Source organism: Varanus komodoensis, unplaced genomic scaffold, assembly GCF_004798865.1.
Source record: "Varanus komodoensis strain SLA01 unplaced genomic scaffold, ASM479886v1 scaffold19, whole genome shotgun sequence".
NCBI classification, from domain to species: Eukaryota; Metazoa; Chordata; class Lepidosauria; order Squamata; family Varanidae; genus Varanus; species Varanus komodoensis.
This window is the reverse complement of record NW_025335550.1, coordinates 14,146,641-14,168,231: the sequence shown is the minus strand read 5'-3', so window position 1 is coordinate 14,168,231 and position 21,591 is coordinate 14,146,641. Positions and strand designations below refer to the sequence as shown.

At 41.4% G+C, this 21,591-nt stretch overlaps 1 protein-coding gene across 1 annotated transcript in view; it reads right to left on the bottom strand.

The window, feature by feature from the left end:
• The window catches only part of LOC123022145 (coiled-coil domain-containing protein 171-like), a 191,429-nt gene extending 169,844 nt beyond the window's left edge, over positions 1 to 21,585 (bottom strand). Inside the window, exons 1-4 of the mRNA XM_044427586.1 lie at positions 21,469 to 21,585; positions 11,321 to 11,467; positions 6,187 to 6,279; positions 4,644 to 4,804 (exon numbers count right to left, since the gene is read on the bottom strand). Coding sequence (XP_044283521.1) covers positions 4,644 to 4,804; positions 6,187 to 6,279; positions 11,321 to 11,452 — 386 coding nt within the window. The 5' untranslated portion in view covers positions 11,453 to 11,467; positions 21,469 to 21,585. The remainder of the gene's footprint in view (positions 1 to 4,643; positions 4,805 to 6,186; positions 6,280 to 11,320; positions 11,468 to 21,468) is intronic.
• Positions 21,586 to 21,591: the final 6 nt, after the last annotated feature.

The following is a 21,591-nucleotide window of genomic DNA, read 5'->3' as shown; positions in this document are numbered from 1 at the left end:
ATCGTAATTTGCTCCGGTAAAATGCAAATTAAACACAATATAGCAGAGAAAAACATAGGCTAAATTTTAAATTGTGTAAAAAGTGGTTTCATCTGTCAGTGGAAAACTCCTGTGTTAAGGGGTTCCTAAGACAGGGTGTAGCCTCTGAAAAGGTCCTCTTCCTGAGCTCCCCACCAAATCCAGACCAGACACGGCAGGATCAGGCTCGTGATTGTTTCTACACAATTATACATAAATGTACCAAGATTAACACAGAATAAGTTGACAACACTTAAGTGAAATTGATTGTTTTCAAGGGGCCACATGAATGTGGAATACATGCTTCTCTTGGCCAAGAAACTGTTAGCTCCTTAACATTCGGTATGGTAGATAAACTTTTTATCAGAAATCTCTTTAACATTTATGGAACTACATGGTCTGCTTAATTGTCTACTTGCTTCCTGGAATCCCACACAAGGTCAATGCAAATAGATTTTCCACGCCCTGTGACAGCTGAACAACTGTTATTAGAACACTGAGTAGAAAACCAGTGGAATGAGGACTTATTGACTCTTCCAACCTTTGAACAGGTGGCATTTAGATATCACCTAAACATAGACAGAGTTATCTGGCTTGTCTTTGCTGAAACGGACAGTACTCTAACTCTTTATATATATTTAATACACAGATGACTATGCATTTATTGCAACTGAGAAGCCCAATCTTTATGAAATGTAAATTATTTTATTTTTCATGCCTGCTTGATCATTTCTGGGACCGTTATAACATTCTGAAATTAACAGTAACATTTTAAACTTTAGAGACTTTTGTACATGAGCATCACTCTGACTGTTTATGCCACAGACAAGAGGAAGAGAGGCATTTGCAATGAGGATGAACAGGTGGCTGTCAGGAAGGAGACTCTAATTGGCAGAGCTGGCTTCGAATTTCAAGCTACTATGCCTCAAACCAAAGGCCCATGTCTCCTCTGCCACTAAATCAGCAGGACAACCTTCTTCCCTGCTCTTATCACCCATTTTTGAACCAGCCTTGAGAATCTTGACTGGTCTTGGAGAGATTTCCCAATTCTTCTCAGACTACCCCAGGGGAATGTGAAGTAACTGCTCTGTCTTTCCTGATTTCACTCAGGCTCCCTTTCTATGCCCCCCCTCAAATTAGCACAGATTGGTTTTGCACAAGCCGCGCCCCTACAGAGATGCTGTGAAGGCCTGAAAACCAGCAGGCAGGCACAAAGAGGCTGGAACTTTTCCCCTATCAATAAACTACTAAAGGAAGCACTAATGGCTCTCCAGAGATTCAGATTTACAGATCCAGCTGGCACTGAAACTGCTAAAAGGAGACAGTCTGCACTGTTCAAGCTTATCTTGGAAAACCTGTGCTGAGCTGTAACAGGGGCTGGTGCTTAAAGCTGTAGATGCAGATTTGGAACATGCAGTCTAACTTCTAGGATCCTGTGACCGTGCCATTACAGAGCCTCTTTTTACTAGCCAGAAGCAATGTCTGCATTTTGAATAATCTAATTCACTTCCACAGGACGTCAAGTCCCCTGCAAGTAAATAGTCCCTGGCAAGTGTTTAAAGCGCAGTTAGTGACATAGGAAGCTGCCATACAGTAGGTCAGACTGTATACACAGACGATAGCCCAGTACTATCCTTTACTACCCAAGAAGCAGCATCACTTCTTACCTGATAATTTCTCAAAACTGACAATACTGAGGACTAAACCTGGGGCTTTGCAAATGCAAAATGTGGGCTCAAAAAGTGGGTGTAATTAGAAAAAAAAAGCTTAAGTAGGATTTATTAAGCACATCCTTGGCAGTGGTTGTGGCCTGATTTTATGTGTACATGCTACTGAGCAATAGAACCAACTCTAGGGTGCTCCTGGATTCTACCTCACTGACTAAAGTACGTTTTATGTTTACATTACACTCCAGATTGAAGCAAGACTCACTTAAAGCTTCAGGAATAAAAAACACACCAACATTAGTGTCTAGTTGCAAGACTTTTATGTGAAAATTGATAGTGAAGTGCACACCATGAATAAAATCAGAACAGCTTTGAAGACAATAGTAAAAATAAATGTGTCCATTGCCATAAAGACTAGGACATGCTTCCCATTTAGCTCATTTTTAGGATTCTCTCTCTCACAGAAAGACAGCCTTGAATTTCAAGAAAGCAGACTCATAGAATCATAGAATAGTAGAGTTGGAAGGGGCCATGAAGGCCATCGAGTCCAACCCCCTGCGGTTGCAGGACACCAGCTTACACCATCCCACTCAGATGGCTGTCCAGTTTCTTTTTGAATGTCTCCAGTGTGTGAGAGCCCACAACCTCCCTAGGCAGCTAGTTCCACTGTAGTAGGTGTTTCACTCAAGAAATCTGAGAGAAAGAACAGAAAACTGAGAATTAAGCGCACAACCTATGGTCACTGTGAGATTGCCGAAGTACCCATAGGACATGTTAGAGTACCTCCTCCAAGGACAGAAAGGAAGGTTGGAGAGGGAGATCCCACTCAGAATCCCCCTCTCAGAGTCTGCTGAAATCAGAATGCTGAAATTTGGGGGAAGGCAGAGGAGGTTTTCCAGGGGTGTGTTGGGACGTGCTGGGAAAGGAAATGGATATGGAGGATTCCCAGCACCCTTCTGGTCCCTGGACTTGCCTGGAATAAAAACAATGAGCAGCTATCCAGGTCAGCCATTGAGCTGAAATAGGTTAATTCCTTCCCATTGAAAGGAATTCTCAGTTAGAGTAACACCGGTGTTTTGTTTTTGCTGAAGGACCATAAAGGGGAAAATATAGCAGCAGCAAAAATGCTGTAGCTCCCACAATTTTATTTATTTATTTATTAAAACATTTCTATGCCACCCCATTCGCCGAAGCCTCGGGGCGGCTCACAACATAAAGTTAAAATACAAAAAATAACAATATAAAATAAGTCGCCCTGGCCAGATAAAATAAGCATAATATTAACAATAAAAATGACGCTTAAATAAAAAGGTCTTCGCCTGGTGCCGAAAAACAAATAACGACGGCGCCAGGCGGACCTCTCTGGGGAGCGCATTCCATAGATTGGGCGCCACCGCAGAGAAAGCCCTCCTCCGAGTACCTACCCTTCTAATTTCTTTCACGGAGGGTTCCCGGAGAAGGGCCTCTCCCGCAGATCTCAAGGGGCGGGCGGGCATATATGGATGTAAGCGCTCCTTCAGGTAACCAGGTAATTCTTTCTGCCTTATCAGAATGAGCCTGACAAGGCTTTGAAATCTGCAGTTCCTCAGAGTTTGGAACTTGTTCTACTGATGTGGTACCAGGTCAGCCATTCAGTGGAAGCAGCAGCATCCCATCTTATTTTATCAGAGACTTTCTCAATGGGATTTTACACTGGGTAAGTTTTTTATTTTTAATATATACTCAGTGGCAAAATGGCAGTGTTAGGCTTCCACTGTAGAAACCATTTCTCTCTAACAACATTATGATCCAGTTCTAAAATTCTGGAATAACACACCAAACTTTGTGATGCTTCTAGTACATCATAATGACCCAGTGAAATCTCAAGTACCATGATGGAATATCCTGAATAAGTCGATATAGAAAGATGATGAACATAATAAATAATCTTTTGGCTGGAGCCTGACTAAGGATAGCAAGATAATAGAAAAGAAACATTTAGCTGATGAATGGTGTTCATGAAAAAAATGGAATGATGGTGCTTGATCTATTACAAAACAGTCTTTAAAAGAAGCACTTCATGATTTTTGTGGATTATATGAGAGGGCCTTTTTCATTAAATATGAATTTTAGGATTATTTATATGGGGCACAATCCTATGTATATTTAGAGAGAAACAAGTCCTACAGCTCCTTGAATGCTGGGAGCTATAGGTCTTTTTCTCATCTAAACGTGAATTAGATTGCATCCCTTAATTTCTTTTAATTAATTCTTTGCAGTGTGTATGTGCATGAGTGTGCAAGAGCAAATGCACACATTACATACATCAAATGTATTTTTGGTATTTGTAGTAACATTCTTTCACCTGAGTAGTACAGTTAAAAAATCTGAGATTTTTCCTCCCTTACACTCCAAACCTACACATATCTACTCAGAAATCATTCAGTGGGTTTTATGTCTAAAGAAGTTATTTTGGGATTAAAAGAGAGGAAGGACTCTAAGACAACAATCCAATATGGCTACCTGTATCCCTACAAACTCAGAGGATTACAGGCAACTAATGAACAGCTAGAAAAATACAGAAATTAGGATTGTCTCTAAACTCTCATTCCCTCCAAAACATCTAGACTGTCCATTTCCTCAAGAGGATGGCAGTGCCTTACCTCTTCTTCTTCTGCCCACCTACCCCTGGAACCTGCACTGGACCATATATTGCTCAGATACAGTTTTCTGGGCAACTTTACAAAATCAAGAGGTTGTTACTTGCCGATGGAGCTGCATGGCTAGTGGGGCGGGTTAGAAATCTAATAAGTAAGTAAGTACAGTTCACAAAACAAGTTAATCACATATCACATCGCTGACCTTTTAAAAATGTCAGTTATCAGCTTTGTGCTACATAAAGGTGAGTAATTATTTCATTTTTTCGCACACTCAGTTCCAAAGAAATACAAATTCTGAATCCGGAAATAAGGAACTTACATGTTGATTTTTTCAAAGCTCTCTTGAGCATTGTGCTTTTCTCTTTCATAGGCATTTTCTACCTCTTTAAATTTGCCTTTGATCATTTCCAAATCAGAGAGCGCTTCTGCTTGGCTGGCCTTCTCCACTTGCAGAGCTCCTTCAAGATCTCGAATTCTCAACTGCAAATGGATCAGAAGAAACAATCAACGTTTTAAGTCTATTGTTATTTCCTTGCCCTACATCAGATTAATTATTAGGCAAGTCAATGACTGTGCAGGCAGAGCTGTATTCCTCCTTGAAGGCCTCTCAGGAAGGACCTGTGGGCAGATCTAACTTCCTTCCCTTAACTACAGAGTGTTCAGGAGAAAACACTATTGAGTCTTAACTGAGATTTATACTGCCACATAAGCAATGCGGAACCCAGCAAGACTCCCCACAGTGTGATCACAAGGCCCCTTTCCCCTGACCTTTGTCAAACCTCTGTTCAATTCCACTAATATCACTCCACTGATTTCGACTGTTCCAGGGTAAAAATGGTGCCCTGCTGAAAAACGGTTGGCGGGAAGCCTGCCCTGCCAGATCCATCGGGGCAACAGGGCCCTTGGTGATGAGGGAATTTCCCAGCAGTATTTGGCAGGGGATCCTTGTCTCCAGCTCTATTATAGTCAATGGAACAATGTGGCAGAACCCAGCAGGGTCAAGCTGGGGTGTTCACTAACCTTCATTTGCCCTGAAGCTGATTCCCATAAAACTGGGGAATACTCCAAAGGGCTTTTACAGAGTTGGGGACAAAAATCCCATACCAAAATGATGAAGGGGAATGAAGAAAAGTGAGATTCCGGAGGGAGACACTCTGAACATTCCATGCTGCCCCAACACACACACACTCACACTTGGGGTTGTCTAGCCCTGCCTTACAGTAAGTCAGCTGCAGGGCAAAAAAAGCACAGTTTTACCCTGGAGAGTGGAACGGGGGTGAGAAGGAGCACACAATCCTACAATCTGTTCCAATCCAATTACCCCAGGAGATTGTGGGCTCTCCCACAACCAAGGCATTTATGAGGCAGTTAAACAGCCATGTGTCGGGTATACTTTAACCTGGAGTCTTGCATTGAACAGGGGGCTGGACTTGATGACCTTATAGGTCCCTTCCAGCTCTACTATTCAATGAATATCATGCTTAAAGGATAGGGAATAATGGCTTATGTTCAGAGGCAAAGGTCACCAAGCCATTGCAATGCTGTGACCTGAGGCCTTGAGCCGGCCCAAGATGCAAGCTGGTGTAGCTCTGGCATACCAGCAAAGCACAAGACTATCATCTCTCTCTGAAAGCCCCTTATACTGTAATTTGCCCATCAGGTTGTTACAGGAAGCTTGTACAGGCCAATTATCAAATAGTCTAGAGCATTTTGCCCTAGTAAATTACCTCCAAAATCTATTAATTTCATGTACTAAAATATAGCATTGTATCTTAGTATGACTGAAGGTGTGCTAATCATTCAGGTGAAAGCTAACCTGGGATGCATTCATCAATGTTTTATAACATCTGCCACCGATTTACCTGAATTATTTCAGAATTAAATTTTGACTCCAGATGTGCAGCTCTCTCTGCCTCAATGTTTTCTTCCAGTTTCTTTATTCTTGCAGTAGCTACCTAAAAATCAAAACAAGACATTAACAGCTAATTAGAGACACATACTTCTTGAACATCTCTCTAAGAATGCAATCTAGCAGTGCATCTTGGATACATTACCAGACTAGACTCTATCTAGAGCTGCTCATAAAGGAAGATTTGATGTTTCAGCTAGTGCAGAATTCCATGGCCCACCTCCTAATAGGAGGGGGCACAGACAGCATAATAAGCCAATTCCTATTTAATCAGATTGGCATCTTGTTCAGTTCTGGCCCTGTAAATGATGCTAGTCTTGATATTTAAGTTCTAAATCGACCACGATCTGCAAGTTCTGTGTATCAGACTAGGGCCTTTTTTTGCGACAGTGTCACAATTACACCAATTTCTACAGGATCTCCATTTGAGTATCATAATATTGAATACCATCCTTAAGAGAGGTGAACTGAACAAGCTATCTACTTAGTTTTAGAGAACACCTGAAGACCTCCTTATTTACTTCAACTGTTAACTTCTGATCTTGGTGAACTATAATACTTTCTTTATTGCTATGTTTCAAACTCTGTGTATTTACTTTTATATAAATGGTTAAGGGGTAATTAAATTGACCTTGGTATTTCTGTAGAAAATCCAACTTTTTATAAAGGCCAATTAAATCAAAGTCTTCACCATTTTAGTGTAAGTCAACATCTCCGTTGTAAGCAGCTTAAAATTTCATCCCCAATTTTCCCCCTCCTTGTTTAAGTTACAAAATTGGGAGATCTTGATTTCTGATTTTTCTGCCACTTTGAAAGTAACAAGTAGACTACTCTGAGATCAAGAGAATCCACAACAGTTAAGTGCCTCCCATACAGGCATAATTAAGCACATTATTTCTTCCTGTAAATTACAGCAAAACCAAGGAGGAGGGTACCACCAAAGAGCCCACTGGCACGCTTGAGGTTTCTGGGACATCACACAAGTAAATAAAGTCTTACACATAAGGGCCCCAGGACCACCAGCATCCTATCTGGCCTGCTAGCTTATGTAAACAATCCAACATTTGTTTATCCAACAGATCTTACGGCATATGCTAGCATCAATATAAAGACATCCTGGAAGGCAAGAAGGAATTATCTATTTACATTTACTGCTTAAGGAAACTCAGCAGTTGCAAATCATGCTATGGACCATGAGTCCAGCTAAATGAGCTGATAGCCTCCTGATTCATAAGTCTTAACAGTTTAATAATTCTGGTTTGAATAAAATAATAAATCTAGCTACCCCACCCCATAGGTCTAAAAAATACTTTCTTCATCCCATTTGAGGAATTGCTTTCCATCTGTTATACACTTTTGCATTTTAAGGTAAAAGAATGAGAATGCTAAAAAAGAAAGAAAAAATCTAGGGGACAAGAGCACTCCAAAGCCATTCACGACTATATGAATCTCAGACTGTACACCATTAAATATAGAGCTATATTAGCAGTCTTCTGATTTTAACCAGACCTAATTGACAAGGAATGTTTAGGCTGGCAAACAGGTCCAGATTAGGTCTCCAATGATAGGCAGTAAGAAGGCTACAATCCAGGCAGAATCAATTCAAGAGTCCTAGTCCTTATTGTAGAAGAACAATATTGACATTTTTATTATGTGTTCCTTAGCAATAGTGTAATGGATGCTAAATAATTTTTCACACTATTTTTTAAAAAAATGACCCAATCCAAAAGAACCAGTACATTCACTTGGGCTTACTTCTTGCAGACTAATAGTCTGAGTAGCTCTAAAGTCACATCCTATTAGTTAATAAGACAAGCAAATAGACACTTACATCTTGTTGGTTTTGGTACAATTTAAACACACAGGCAATCTTCTCTGGATTTAGACAGTTTACTTTTGAGAAGATACTTTTGTCCCTTAAAATTTAAATTAAAATATTCTGTGGGTCATTCTGATTATTATTTTTTCATTACAGTAGAGTTACTAGACCTCTGTGTTAGGAAGCTGCCTTCTACTGAGCTGAACCTTTGGTCCATGTAGCTCAGTGCTGTCTATGCTAACCAGCAGTGGCTTTCTGGAGGTCCATTTCTCAGCCCAAGCAGAGAGGTTGGACTGAACCTGGAGCCTTTTCCACGCAAAGTGCTCTACTGCTAAGCTGCAGAAACAATAGTGCAGAGGAAAGAAAACATCAATTTCTGAGAATTTCTATATCATTTACATGTTGTTCAGGAGGATCCCTCAACCTTCTGAAGGGGATCATCAAGGGCAAGGGGGAGTGCAGATGGAGGATTGCCTCCATTCTGCCGGCACAAATAGTGTGCTCAGTCAGAAGCCTGCAGCAAGAGGGAGGCCAATATTATAAAGTATCCATAACAATGTGCTAAAGAAAAATGTCTACATGTACATAAGCTTTCAAGTGCAGGAGAAAACCTGTTCTAAATCAGCACGGAAACCAGCTTTCTCTTGCCAACTAGTAACATTTCCTCTTACAACCACTAGAGGGAACTAAAGGACCATCACATTTCTTCCTTGTAGCAATGGGCTAATATAAGCTCCACTTAAATATCAAGTGAACTGCAGCATTTTAAAATTTAAGTTTATTAAGCTATTCTGACAATTATTTCCACTGTTTATTAAAAGCATGTCCCATTTTGCTTTGCCTCTTTCATCATAATTTCATTCTATAAAGCTGCATAAGTAATTTGTGACTGCCTTCCTTGACTGGAACATGTCCTAACACTTTATCTTTCTTTGGAGGGGAGTGTGATCCATGCCAGAAAGAGCAGAGCATGCTATTATCACTATCACCACCACCACCACCGATGTGCAGTTTTGCAGAAATCCTGAAAAAATCATATAATGCTGAAAATGGGCATGGGATGCAGGGAGGCAGGAAAAGAAGACTATACAAGAATACTGACTTCAGCTGCCTCTGTGCTCCCTTCCTCCATATGAAAAAGAACAGCAGAGGAAACGCTAACAAATCTTTCCCTGGGCATTTTTCTTCCTGCGCTGCAACCACAGAACTTCTCAGTTTCTCCTTGTTGCTTGACTCATAACACTATTGTAGCATCATATAGCACTGGGAAATGTTTGATTGTTTATCACAAGTTAGCACAAAACAGAAGACAAAGAACTTAATATTTCTGGCAGTGATATGGTTTTGATTTCAGTCCTTCTTGTTGCCTTAAGGAAAGCCTCTTTAGTTTGGCACGTAGCATGATTCTGAGCAGCCTTCCTCTAGCTGGTGCCCTCCAAGCTAGGGATGATGAGACTACATCTCCCATCACCCCTAGCCAGCATTCTACATTCAACTCCAACCTATCTGGAAGACATAGGTTGAGGAAAGGCTAATTTAGGATCACTCTCAATCCTTCATCACCTGGCATGCGATTTCCTTAATGTTCCAGTCTGGCTGGGGAGAAAAATGAGGAAAAACTTATTTTGGCTCCTAGCATGAAGAGGCAAGTAGAGAAACAGTTAAGATGGAAGCAGCTGAAATTGTTGCAAGTCTCGCATGGTTGTAACATCAGAAATATCTGGCATTACAGTGGCACACTTTATGAACAGGTATGTCTCTCTCCTGAACACACGTCTACCAAGACTTTCATTCATGCAGCAGGACTTCCCTATCCTTTCCTCCTTCTGTACTCCTGTTCAGGGGAGAGGGGGCTAGGTTCCCAAGCCTTCTGAATCAGATGTGGGGATCACAGAAGGGACTCCAGAGGGAGGGGAAGATTTCTGACCTCCAACATTGTTGAATGTAAAATTAGAAATAAAAACCTTTCAATACAGTATTACAGAAAAACTTATTAGTGAATGAAACCTGAGGCATGGATCCAAAACCTAAGGCAATGTAGTGCAATGCAAACAGTAGTAGCCAGCCAAAATTCACTTTTTCCATGCTTTGTAGCATCAAATCTATAAACTATGAAACTTCCCCGCACTGGCATTGTTTCTTCCTGGGAAAGGGTAGTATTAACATGGGATTTTTCAAGGAGGAGGGCCGAACCTGCAGCCTTATGGTGGAGCGTAAAGACAGTGCAGTGGCTACCACACCACTGAACTGGTCATATGAATGGAGCCCAGGTTAAAGATTCACTCTGGAAGATCTCCACATCTCTGTGTATCACACTCAAGTCCACCTTTAACTTATTCAAATATGTACATCACAGGCCTGTTCACAAGAGCTGAGCAGCACTAGCAAGGTCAGGCATTTTGGAGGTCTTCCATTCATAGGGTTGGAGACAACTTGGCAGCACATAACAACAAACATATAGGCCTATTCTACTCTGTTTCCCTACATGCATCAGCAAAAAAGCGGTAACCATGACACTTGCTTATGGAAGGATTTGGATCCAATTCTTTCTCTCTTATAGGCTGGACCCCAATAATGCAGGGATAGACAATAGGGTACCTATGGGCACTAGTGCACCCCTGGACACCCTTTCTGGTGCCTCCCAAAATGCCACCTCCCAATTTAAAAATACAATGTTCTTACCAGCAAGAAAATTGGGTTCAAATCAAAGTAAGGGCATCCAGTTTGCTGTCCCCTGAACACCTCTGAGCACTGTGTTTGGGTCCAAAGGTATGCTTAAAAATGGAGACAGCAGGCAGGCCCAAGCTACCAAAAAAATGAAGGGAGGAAAGAAAAAGGGAGCCCCATCACTATTGTCTGGTCAGTTGCAGCCAGGACCTACAGAGAGCAGCTACAGGGGCCAGAAAGGGCAGCAAGGAGCCAGCTGGGGAGGCAAAGAGGGGGCTAAAGAATCAGCAGAGTTTGTGAACCACAAGCAGGAGCGTGAGAGTTTCTGGGTAATGAATCCAGCATGACAGAAGGAAAACTATGTAAGGGTGGGGAGGGGATTGGCTGGCCCAGAGTGGGAAGTGAAAGCTGGCACAGAGAACCATGGCTTCCAAACAGCCATGCCAGGGCTCTGATCCCACTAGCCTGGCACTCTCCTTCTTGGCATGACAACCACTTGGTTTGCAAACCGAAGGACGAACCAGTGAACATACAGCTGCAGGCACCCTTCAGGAGCTAACAGGAGCACTTTGTCTGAGGGAGGACCTGGGAAGGTGCTTACCTCGAGTTCTTTTTGAAATCGCGCCTCTCGCTGAGCACTGAATTCAAGTTCACTGGCCTGCCGCCTCAGCGCTTCCAAGCAGCTACTGTGCTCCAGTTCCAAGTCCTGTGTTTTCTTATGCATACACTGCATGGCACTGTCTCTTTCCTGATGACAGAAGGCACAGTTGTGACTTCAGCTGCAGGAGACAGCCAAAACGTTTGACTCTCAGGGACAATAACCATGGAAAAGACCCGCTTGCAGATTCTTCCAACAATTTAAGATCATGTAGTGTCCCACCCATTCTAAAAGTCTGTGTGACTTGTATCTGCAGTCCTAATCTTAGCTACAAGAATGCTCAGAGATAGTAATTTTTAAATGTTCCAAGTTCATTTTTGTAACAGGTTTTACAATCAAGTAAGGAGCAATAGGTCAGAAAATTCTTGTCTGCAACACAGTAATTCCTTATGTGATTATTTCTTGCATTTATACCCCACCCTCCCTTTCACAGACCTCAAGGCAATGTAAGTGCTTCCTTCCCCACTTTCATTTAGCCTCACAATAACCCTGAAAGGTAGGCCAGGCTGAGAGAAAAGGATTGACCCAAGAACATCCAGTGAATTTTAAGGCTGAGTAGGAATTTGAACTTAGGCCTTTGTAGTCCAAGACACACATTCTAGGCACTACACCATGTTTACCCCCCTATGACCTGTAACTTTTTAATCTCAACTACACTGCGCAGATTTCTTTCCATGGAGTTTACCGTCCTCACAGAAGAGAAGACAGGTCAAAAACAAACTGCAGCAAGGCCTTGTAAATTAGAATCAGAAATTTTAGTTTTGACTTTGTTTTCCACAAGCCTTTCATTGTTTTAGTGAGTTTTACCAAGCCCGTATATGTATGCATATTTTCCTTGCTATGACCATGATGACAGAAACAATCAGTCAATCACTATGTAATAACACTGATGCTGTTCACAGACCTCACTCCCTATTCTGCCACACTTTTATCTGCAACAGTTGTGGCATTAGGATGTGGGAAGAAGGAAGTTGATACTCTAAAGATGTTCCAACCCCAAAACCAAACAAATACAGAAATGAAGAAACCGGCATAGTACAGAATCTGGAAATGCTTGAAAATTAAGAACAAAACACTGGGGACAAAAAGATTTTCAGATCTGCAGGGTCTTACTGCAGCAGATTTATAATCAGTTTAGAAAGCAGAATCCGGCACCTTGGTTATTAGTGTAGCAGCGTGCTCAGTGTGCTCCTTTGCTACACTAGTGAAAACAGCCTCCGCAGGGCACATGTTTACTGCTGTGGCTTAACTGCCCAACACAATGCTTTCTCCATCATTAATTTCTAAACATGTTGGTCTTGTTTTAGCACAGATGTATATTGCTCCTCTGTGAGAGGAGAAAATACATATAATTAGCTCATTCGCCTGGTAAGAATTCAGTAGCAGATCAAGGTATTTAAAGTGGTACATACAGCAACTAATTTAATTCTCCCTGCAGCTTTGGACTGCAGTCTTAATCTCAGATTCAAGACAGGGTAAGGTTATTGTAGGGTCACATCCCCCAAATCTATACATTCGAAGAATACAACATTTTCGCCTTGCCTTAAATGTTATGACAACTGACTCCCAGACCCCGCCACTATTGTCAGAAATCCCAGTGCTGGGGAACTTCTGTTCCATCTCAAGGCCCCATCCTTACCCCTACCCCATGCTTTTTAACATCTACAGAAAACCACTGAGATAAATCATCATGGGGGTTTGGCCTCTTCTGGTCATCAGCAGGCAAGCAATACTCAGCTCCACATCTCTTTTCTATCTACATAACCCAGGAGGCTGCTGAAGCTCATGAACCAGTGCCTGGGTGCTGTTTTGGGGTGGAGAAGGGTCAACAAGCTGAAAAGTAATCCAGAAAGGAGGAAAACTCTGAGAGTTGAAAAACCAGCTACTATGGATAGAAGTTCATAATTGGTCTTAGACAAGATTGCATTCCCCTTAAAAATCCACATTTGCAGTCTGGGAGTCTTAAGCATGGTATATTCTGCAGAATCCAGGCCTGTGTTTCACCTGGTTAGACTGGTACACCAGCTGAGACCCTATGTGGAGATGACGGACCTTACCACATTTCTCCATGCACTAGTGATATCCAGGCTAGACTGCTGTAATGCCCTGCACATGGGTGGCCTTTGAAGACAATTCAGAAGCTTCAGCTGAAACAAAATGCAGAAGGCATCTGCCCAAATGTTAGTGGGAATGAGGTGATTCAACCATATAAAAATCTTTTAATAAATAACAAATAAAATAATGTCTATACTGATCCAACTATACTAGTTACTAGTGTGTTTCTGAGTGCTGGTTTTGACCTCTAAAGCCTTAAAATGGCTTGGGGCTACATTATTCAAAGGGTCACTTTTACTCAGAGCAGCCTGCCTGCACTTTAAGAGCATCAAGGAAGGCACTTCTCATTTGCTCACCTCTGAAATCACTTAGACAGGTGATCACACGAGACATGGCCTTCTCCAAAGTGGCCTCACACTTCTGGAATAAGTTGTCATTGCAGGTTCACCAGGCCCCATCATTATAGGCTTCTCAGGGCTTTTAAGAGGCTCTGAAAATGTACTACTGTATTTGATTATGTTAAAGCAGGGCAGTTTGTGCATGCCACTGTCTGTCGTAAGTTTTATGCTGGTGTTTGCTGCTTTTTAGAAGACTTGCTGCTGTCACTGTTTTTAATGTATTTTTGCTGTGCCCTGAAATGTGGCCAAGAAATGTTTTAAATAAATGAATAATTAAGCAAGTACAATACAACCGTTAACCAATTGTGATAAAATCCTAGCTGAAAGTAAGACAATCTATTATCTGTATACATCAGAGTCCCCTAGACAGCATGAGCAGAAAGTAAATCTCCAGATGTTTTAGCCTTCAGTTCCCAGAAGCTCCTGTCAGCATGGCCAGTGGTCAGGAATGCTAAGAGCAGAAGTCCAAAACACTGGAAGGTCTACTGCCTCCCCACCCCCTGCTCTATGCTAGCAATCCTGATTCTTTGTCCAAGGTTGCACTGCAGCCAGAGTGAACAAAGCTGTTCTAAAGTCACAAAGGGGGAAAAGTCTTCCAGTAAAAATAAAATTGTTTCCCAACCTGAACAATTTGCTAATTTAAATGAAAGACGTTCTAAATGTTTTTTCTTTGATCCATCATATAACAAAAAAAGTAGGAGATTATGGGTGGGGTGCATAACAGCACTGTTCAAAGGAAATCAAGAGAGGGATAAATACAGGCAGACCAAATTAAAATAGCTTTTACAGCTACTTGCTAAAATGGCAAGTGCCTATTATGTAAGACCAACTATCATGGTTTAAATATTTATTTGCTTAAAGCATGTTTACCCCACTCTTCAAGCAGTATGGAAAGCCAACTCCTTTGCAAATCCATATGCGCCAGCATAGGCAATGAATAAACCTTTTTTTGCTATTTCTGCAACAGCACAAATTCATCAGGAGCTGCAGGACATTAAATATAAATAGAAAACCCTTTCACAACAGGAGAAATCTGCCCCACCCTGTCTATGACATAGTGGGAAAACAGTGAACATCCTAATGAGGTCCCGCTTATTTGGAGTTGCAGCTGTGGAATCCAAGTAATCCTCAGAGGGAGGAGGCTGGGGCCAAGGGCTCCTATCAGCCTCCAAGCCTCCTTTCCTCCCCTGCCCCCCCCTAGAACTTTATCTAGCCAAAACCTTTATCTAGTCAAAATCTAGATAAAATATCCAGCACAAAACATGGCAGCAGAACAATCCTGTCTGTTGTGCCTCACTCCAGCCATAGGATACATTTAACCTCTGATTGTAATCTGCTGCAACTGGTGCAGGTAATTAACACTTTTGGTGATTCATCTGGCTTTTCAAGTAACTGAAAACTGATGCCAATCAGAGATTCTATATCTCCTAGTGTATTAACTAGTTCCTGTTACTTATTTGGGAATGCATATTCCCAGAAGCATCTCTTATTTAATCAAGCTAAATCTGAATAAATTGATTAATGAGATCTCGCAGGATATAGATAGGTGGGGATCTCAAAAACTGAGTTTATGGGGTAACTTAAGATTTTATTTATTTATGTTTTTATAGACCGTCACAATAGCCACATGGCTGTCTGGATAGTTTACAACATTTAAGGATGAGCATTACACCTAGGATTATCCATATTTTTTCTGGGATTCCTCTATTTGTGCCTAGCACTGAACTGAATCCTCTGGGTCTTATACCCAAAAAATGGAATCCTCTGGGTCTTAGACCATTGCATCAATTACAGTTTGATATCATTCTTAAATACAACTGACTCTATGGAAAAACCCAGATTTAAAAATTGGTTAGAAAATGTTCATGTGGCAGACATGGACAAATAAGTTGATTTTTAATTTGGATCAGTTTGGAGGTCCTGATGATGCATTTTTGTCATCCTCAGTGGCTGAACAGATATATCAACCCATGATCCATATTCACCAATATTTATTGTTGGTGAATAGATATGATACACAGGGCAGTAATTGGGAATGCAATAGGGAACTGGACTCTTCTATTTTACCTAATCATGGATTTCACATCTATGACATCCAAGCACCAATGGATCTTAGATTACATTTTATTCACCAAATAAACAAATCCAGTTTACTGAATGCAACATCTTTATAATAAAAGTTTAAGTCAGCTAACTGCTGGAGGTGTAATACTGCTCATGCATCTCTTACCCATATATTTGATAGTATCCAATACTTGCCTCTTTTTGGCAGGAAGTCATAATATGGATTGAAATGCTTAGCAATGGAATGCTTTAACATTTACTTCTCCTTGAAAGTTAACACAAGGTAACCATAAATAGATTTTCTGGACCCTCTTCACAGCTAAAAGACTATTACAACTTTGAAAAGATAAATGCCAGCCTATTACACAATGGATTTAGGACTTAATGATGCTTCCAACATTTGAAAAGGTGGTATTTAGATGTCACTTGCAAATGGGTAAATATATGGATATTTGCGCTACATTTTTGGAAACTTATGACAACTATCCATAAAACCAATCATAATAAATATATATTCATAGGTACATTTGTTTCAACTTATGTAAGAAAATTTTAATTTTCTTTCTTTTATTACTTAAATTCACAATAAAGTAATGAAAAAGGATTATGAGAAATTTGTTTGGTTTTTTATCAGGCTTGACCCAGTTCATACAATTGCTGAACACAGACTTAGATGTAATCTGCAGGCTTTGTACACTTTTGACTTTGCAGACCCAAAATTTTGTTCTAAAGCATGCATAATACGTGCACATGATTTTCTTAAATGGAAGAACAACACGCAAAAATACACATCAACTTCCACACTAAAATAAAACTTGCAATCAGACATGGACTTTAATCAGTGTGGGCTTTGAGATGGAATCTGGAGAACTTCAGCAAGTTCAGGTTTTGCCAATTCACGCTTCCTTACCTGTTAGAGGCATTTCAGAAGTGTGAACATGCAATCCTGTGAGCAGCAGATGATAAACAGCACTGCAATTCATCACCAATATCAGTTTGTTTATATAATAGTACAGCATGATGGAAGCAGAAACAAACTCAAACATAAATCAGCCCTACCAAGCTGCCCACATGCCATCTGTGCCTTATGAAACCTTCCTCTAAAGAACCAGAGTGCTTTCCCTTTAAACTAAGCTCATTTTAGACCTAGTCTTTAGACTGCTTTACATATATCTCAATCGTTATCTACTGGGAGACCCATGGAGTAAGAAGGAGCTTCTTAATGGGTCCTCCTCTCTCTGTTTCATATACTAAGATGAGGTTAAATAATGGGACAGATCAGCTAGATCCTTGGGTCTTCTAGACTGTTTCGGGGTGGAGTTTCTGGATCATCCATGGGCAGACAAAATAAATGTAATTAGTCATTTCCCCCATGTATTTCACATAAGATGCATGTTTCCATTCAAAGCAGCTGGTACAAAGGAAAAGAAAGGGGTGAGATAACAGAAACAGCTGTTCAACAAAAACAGAACACTGTTTGCATACACACTGCTAACAGTCAAAGATTTCACTTTTTTTTCTTAAGTGTTGATATAAAAGTTGTTGGGTTATGTAAAAGTTTACAACAGTAGTGACATACACTGGAGTATGCATAAGCAAATATAGACCACTTGTAGTGGATGACCTACATTAGTAAGCTGCTTCTTGTTCATTCCTTGCTTATTAATGGCCCAAGGCAGCTGGCTGACATTATCTCAAAGAGCAGCAAAACTCAAAGATTCCTGTCACGACCATTTCTGACTCTTTGCTATTCCCTTCACAGTTGAAGCCAGCAAACCAGGAACTCTTTGGTTAACCAGTTTCTTGTTTCATCTGAACCAAGAAACTATGATTTGGGAACTTTCAATCAAGTCAAAGTATGAAGCCAACTTTAAACTATGGCTTCAGATCCTGGCTAATACCAAAGCTGGTAACCACAGTATCCTACTTCAGAGTAATAGGAAATTATGGTTAAATGATCCCCTGGTTGGAGGTAAGGGACTGTGTGCATGGCAAAGAGGCTTGCTCATAGTGCCAGTTTTTAAGCCAAGACCTGATCATCTGAATGCAGCCCTTATATGAATGCAACATATTAAAATAGTTTTTTGGTAGCAGAGGAAGATTTTAAAATGAGGTGCAGTTTTTCCACAGTCCAATCCAGCTATACTAAAGTAGTTTAAACATATTATTCTCACAATGGCAATAGAAGCAAAATAAAAATAAAAATAAAAAGATAGCTCTAGAATGTGTGTGTTACGCCAAGTCGCAGACTGGCTATTACTTATAAGACCTTGTGAAGACCCACCATGTAATGCTGCACTGTTAGCCACAAGGTGATGCTATTGCATTTGTTACAGATCCTCCAATCTTCCTTAGGAAAAAAAGCACTAGAAAGACAAAAGCCCAAAGGGAGTTGCAGCATCTGCCCATAAGCACAGCAGATTAATTCTCCTAATTTCTTAGAAACCATTCTTCAAGGGATTCAAGGTTGTATTTCTGCCTCTTGCTGAATAATCTTGCTAATTGTTATTTGTTTTCAAGGGTAGTATTAAGGGACCCACTGCAGCTTGATTATTCACATACAACAGGAGAGAAACAAAGTGCAGTGGTACCTTGGCTCACGAACTTCATCTGTTCCAGGATTCTGGTCGTGACCCGAATTGGTCATGAGCCAAGTTAAATTTCCCATAAGGTTCAATGTAAATAAGGTTAATCCATTCCTTAACTTTTTTTTTTTTAAATCAGAAAAATGTGAAGAAGCAAAGTGACAAACAACAACAAAGATCACGGCCATCTCCAGCCCCTCACCCCAAGCACAAGCCTGGCCATCTCCCCACCCCCCAGCATGACCATGATCACGCCCGTCATCCCGGCACACTGGGGGTTTGAGATGGGCGTGAATGCAGGCACGCTCGGGGGGGGGGGGAGATGGGCACGATCGTGCTGGGGGGAAGAGGGCCGAGACTGCGGTTGCGCTTGTGCAGGAAAGACTAGTGCAATCACGGGCACACTCCTGCAGGAAAGACTGGCACGATCTCGGCCATCTCCCCGCCACTCCCAGCATGATCACGGCCATCTTCCCACTCGGGGGTGGGGGGAGATGGCCATGACTGCAGTCGCCACCCAATGCGAAATTCACGACCTGAGTCAAAATTTTTATGGAAGTGTTGTTTGCGACCCACTTTGGTCATGAACTGAGGCGTTCGTGAGCTGAGGTACGACTGTAATCACAAGCACAAAATACAGGAGGTTCTGAAACTTACTAGTCCACTTATAACATTTCTCAATGTGTGGTTAATTGCAACCAGCAAGGAATTCAGCATTCATTTTCACACCAAAGGCAGGTATAAAGAAACCCACACAAATTTCAGCCAACCATTTTAGTCAACCCTGGTACCTAGATCTGGAAGTAAAAGCATGGTGGCAAGGGAGGGAACAAACATTTATTTATTTATTTAAAAATTTCTATGCCGCCCCATTCACCGAAGCCTCGGGGCAGCTTACAGAACATCAGTTAAAATATAAAACACTAAAAATATAAAACACATTAACATTATAAAATAAGTCGCCCTGGCCGAAGAATTAAGCAAATAATATTAGCAATTAAAATGACATTTGAATAAAAAGGTCTTTGCCTGGCGCCGAAAAACAAATAACGACGGCGCCAGGCGGACCTCTCTGGGGAGCGCTTTCCATAGATTGGGCGCCACCGCTGAGAAAGCCCTCCTCCAAGTACCTACCCTCCTAATTTCCTTCACGGAGGGTTCCCGGAGAAGGGCCTCTCCTGCAGAGTTCAGGGGGCGGGTGGGCGTATATGGACGTAAGCGCTCCTTCAGATAGCCAGGACCCAAGCCATTTAGGGCTTTATAGGTCATCACCAACACCTTGAATTGGGCCCGGACTTCAATGGGAAGCCAGTGAAGCTGACGGAGGACTGGAGTCATGTGAACATAACGCCCAGTCCCCGTCAGCAACCTGGCAGCTCTATTTTGAACCAATTGAAGTATCCGGACTGTCTTCAAGGATAGCCCCACGTAGAGCGCGTTGCAGAAGTCAAGGCGGGAAGTCATTTAGGCTGATGCCTGCAAGAAAAGATGGCTGCTCCACCGAAAAGGGGAAAATGAGTAGGGGGAACACCAGGCTTGATGAGCTAGTCCATTCTCTGACTCAGTTCACACAAACACAACTGTAGCTTATTTAAATTGTATGCGGCCTGCAGTTCCATAAGGACCACTTGGGTGTGGTCGTCATGTTATCCGAACCTGGGCAGCATGGCATGTTGGAGGGGAAAACTTTCCAGTAACCCATGGGCCACTGCAGAGTTATTGGAGGCCTGTTTTTTTCTCTAACAAGCCAGAAACAGATGCCCAGACAGTGGGCAATTACAGAAATTGCACCCAAGATTCACGGGCATGTGCCACAATTTAAATAAGCTACGTTAGTTATTCTCAAGAAATGTCAGCTTTCACGCTTGACGCCTGATTAAGCGAGTCCTTCTCTCTGGCTAACACATCTCCTTTGCTGTCACCTCCCTGATCTCTGACTCCGCTGGGCTCATCATTCATCATTCTTCTTGATAGGGACAGAGTTTGACCTTAATCAAATCACAGGTACCTATATATCAAAAGGTTAAATTCAAGCTACAGTCTGAAGTTATGTCACAATCTTGATTCTGGTTTCCTAGTCTGTGAACAGTAAGAACCAATCCACACAAGATTATTTCCCTTCACACACATCAGTTGTAGTACATTCCATGTATAAAGCTTTGCTTGAGTGAATAAGCCTTACGTTAAGTCCAGGTACACAAGCCACGTACTGACAATGTGTGTGCTCCCAACTCCCCCTTACATGGAGGGGAAAGGAAGGAAGCTTTTACTTCCACTAAGCAGAGACCCGTAATTTGCTATTATGTCTGAATGAGGCAAACTAGCACTTGTTCAAACCAATTTGTCTACCAAGTAAGATCACATCCTACAGTTCCATTCAGACTAGCCTACTCACTTCTGGAATTTCATGCTGCCCACCCACTCCCATGACAAGCTACTAAATCTTGCTTCCAACAAGGCTTCTCCTAGTGGAAATGTTTTAAGAACTGGCTGGCCAGTCTATGGTATGCCAGAAAGGTATGCTTCTAGATTTATAGCCAGACCTAATGTAGTACAAAATAAAAAATGGAATATTTCATTTATATAGAAGCATTTTGCTTCAGTGATTTTTTTTAATAAAGGAAAACCTTTCAGCCTAACCTCCCACAGAATGGTGAGGATAAAACAAACAAGGGGAGGGGGAGTGAAGGAGACTGGACATTCCACCACAAGCTCCTCCGAGAAACCATGGGATGGCAATGGGAGCTTATCTGGAAGCACCTTTTTAGTACCGAGTGCCTTGGTTTACTTCAATTGTTCCGCCTCCTTTCCAAACCTTTATTCCACCAGGTCTTTATGACTGTAAGCTTAAGGGCAGGAATGGTAATAACCTATCTCTGTAAGCTATTTTCTGCTGAAGGTTGGGATAAAAAATACTTTTAATGATTACAAAAGTAATAAAACCATATCATTTTATAGTCTCAAAACTCACAACATAATAAAAACAAACCTTCAAAATATTGTCCAGTTTAGTCCTCTCTTTCAAAAGTAACTCGTATTCACTGCTGCAGGTATTGATTATGAGTTCCTTTTCTGATATGTCATTCAGAAGCCTTTTCTCTTTTTCTCCCCA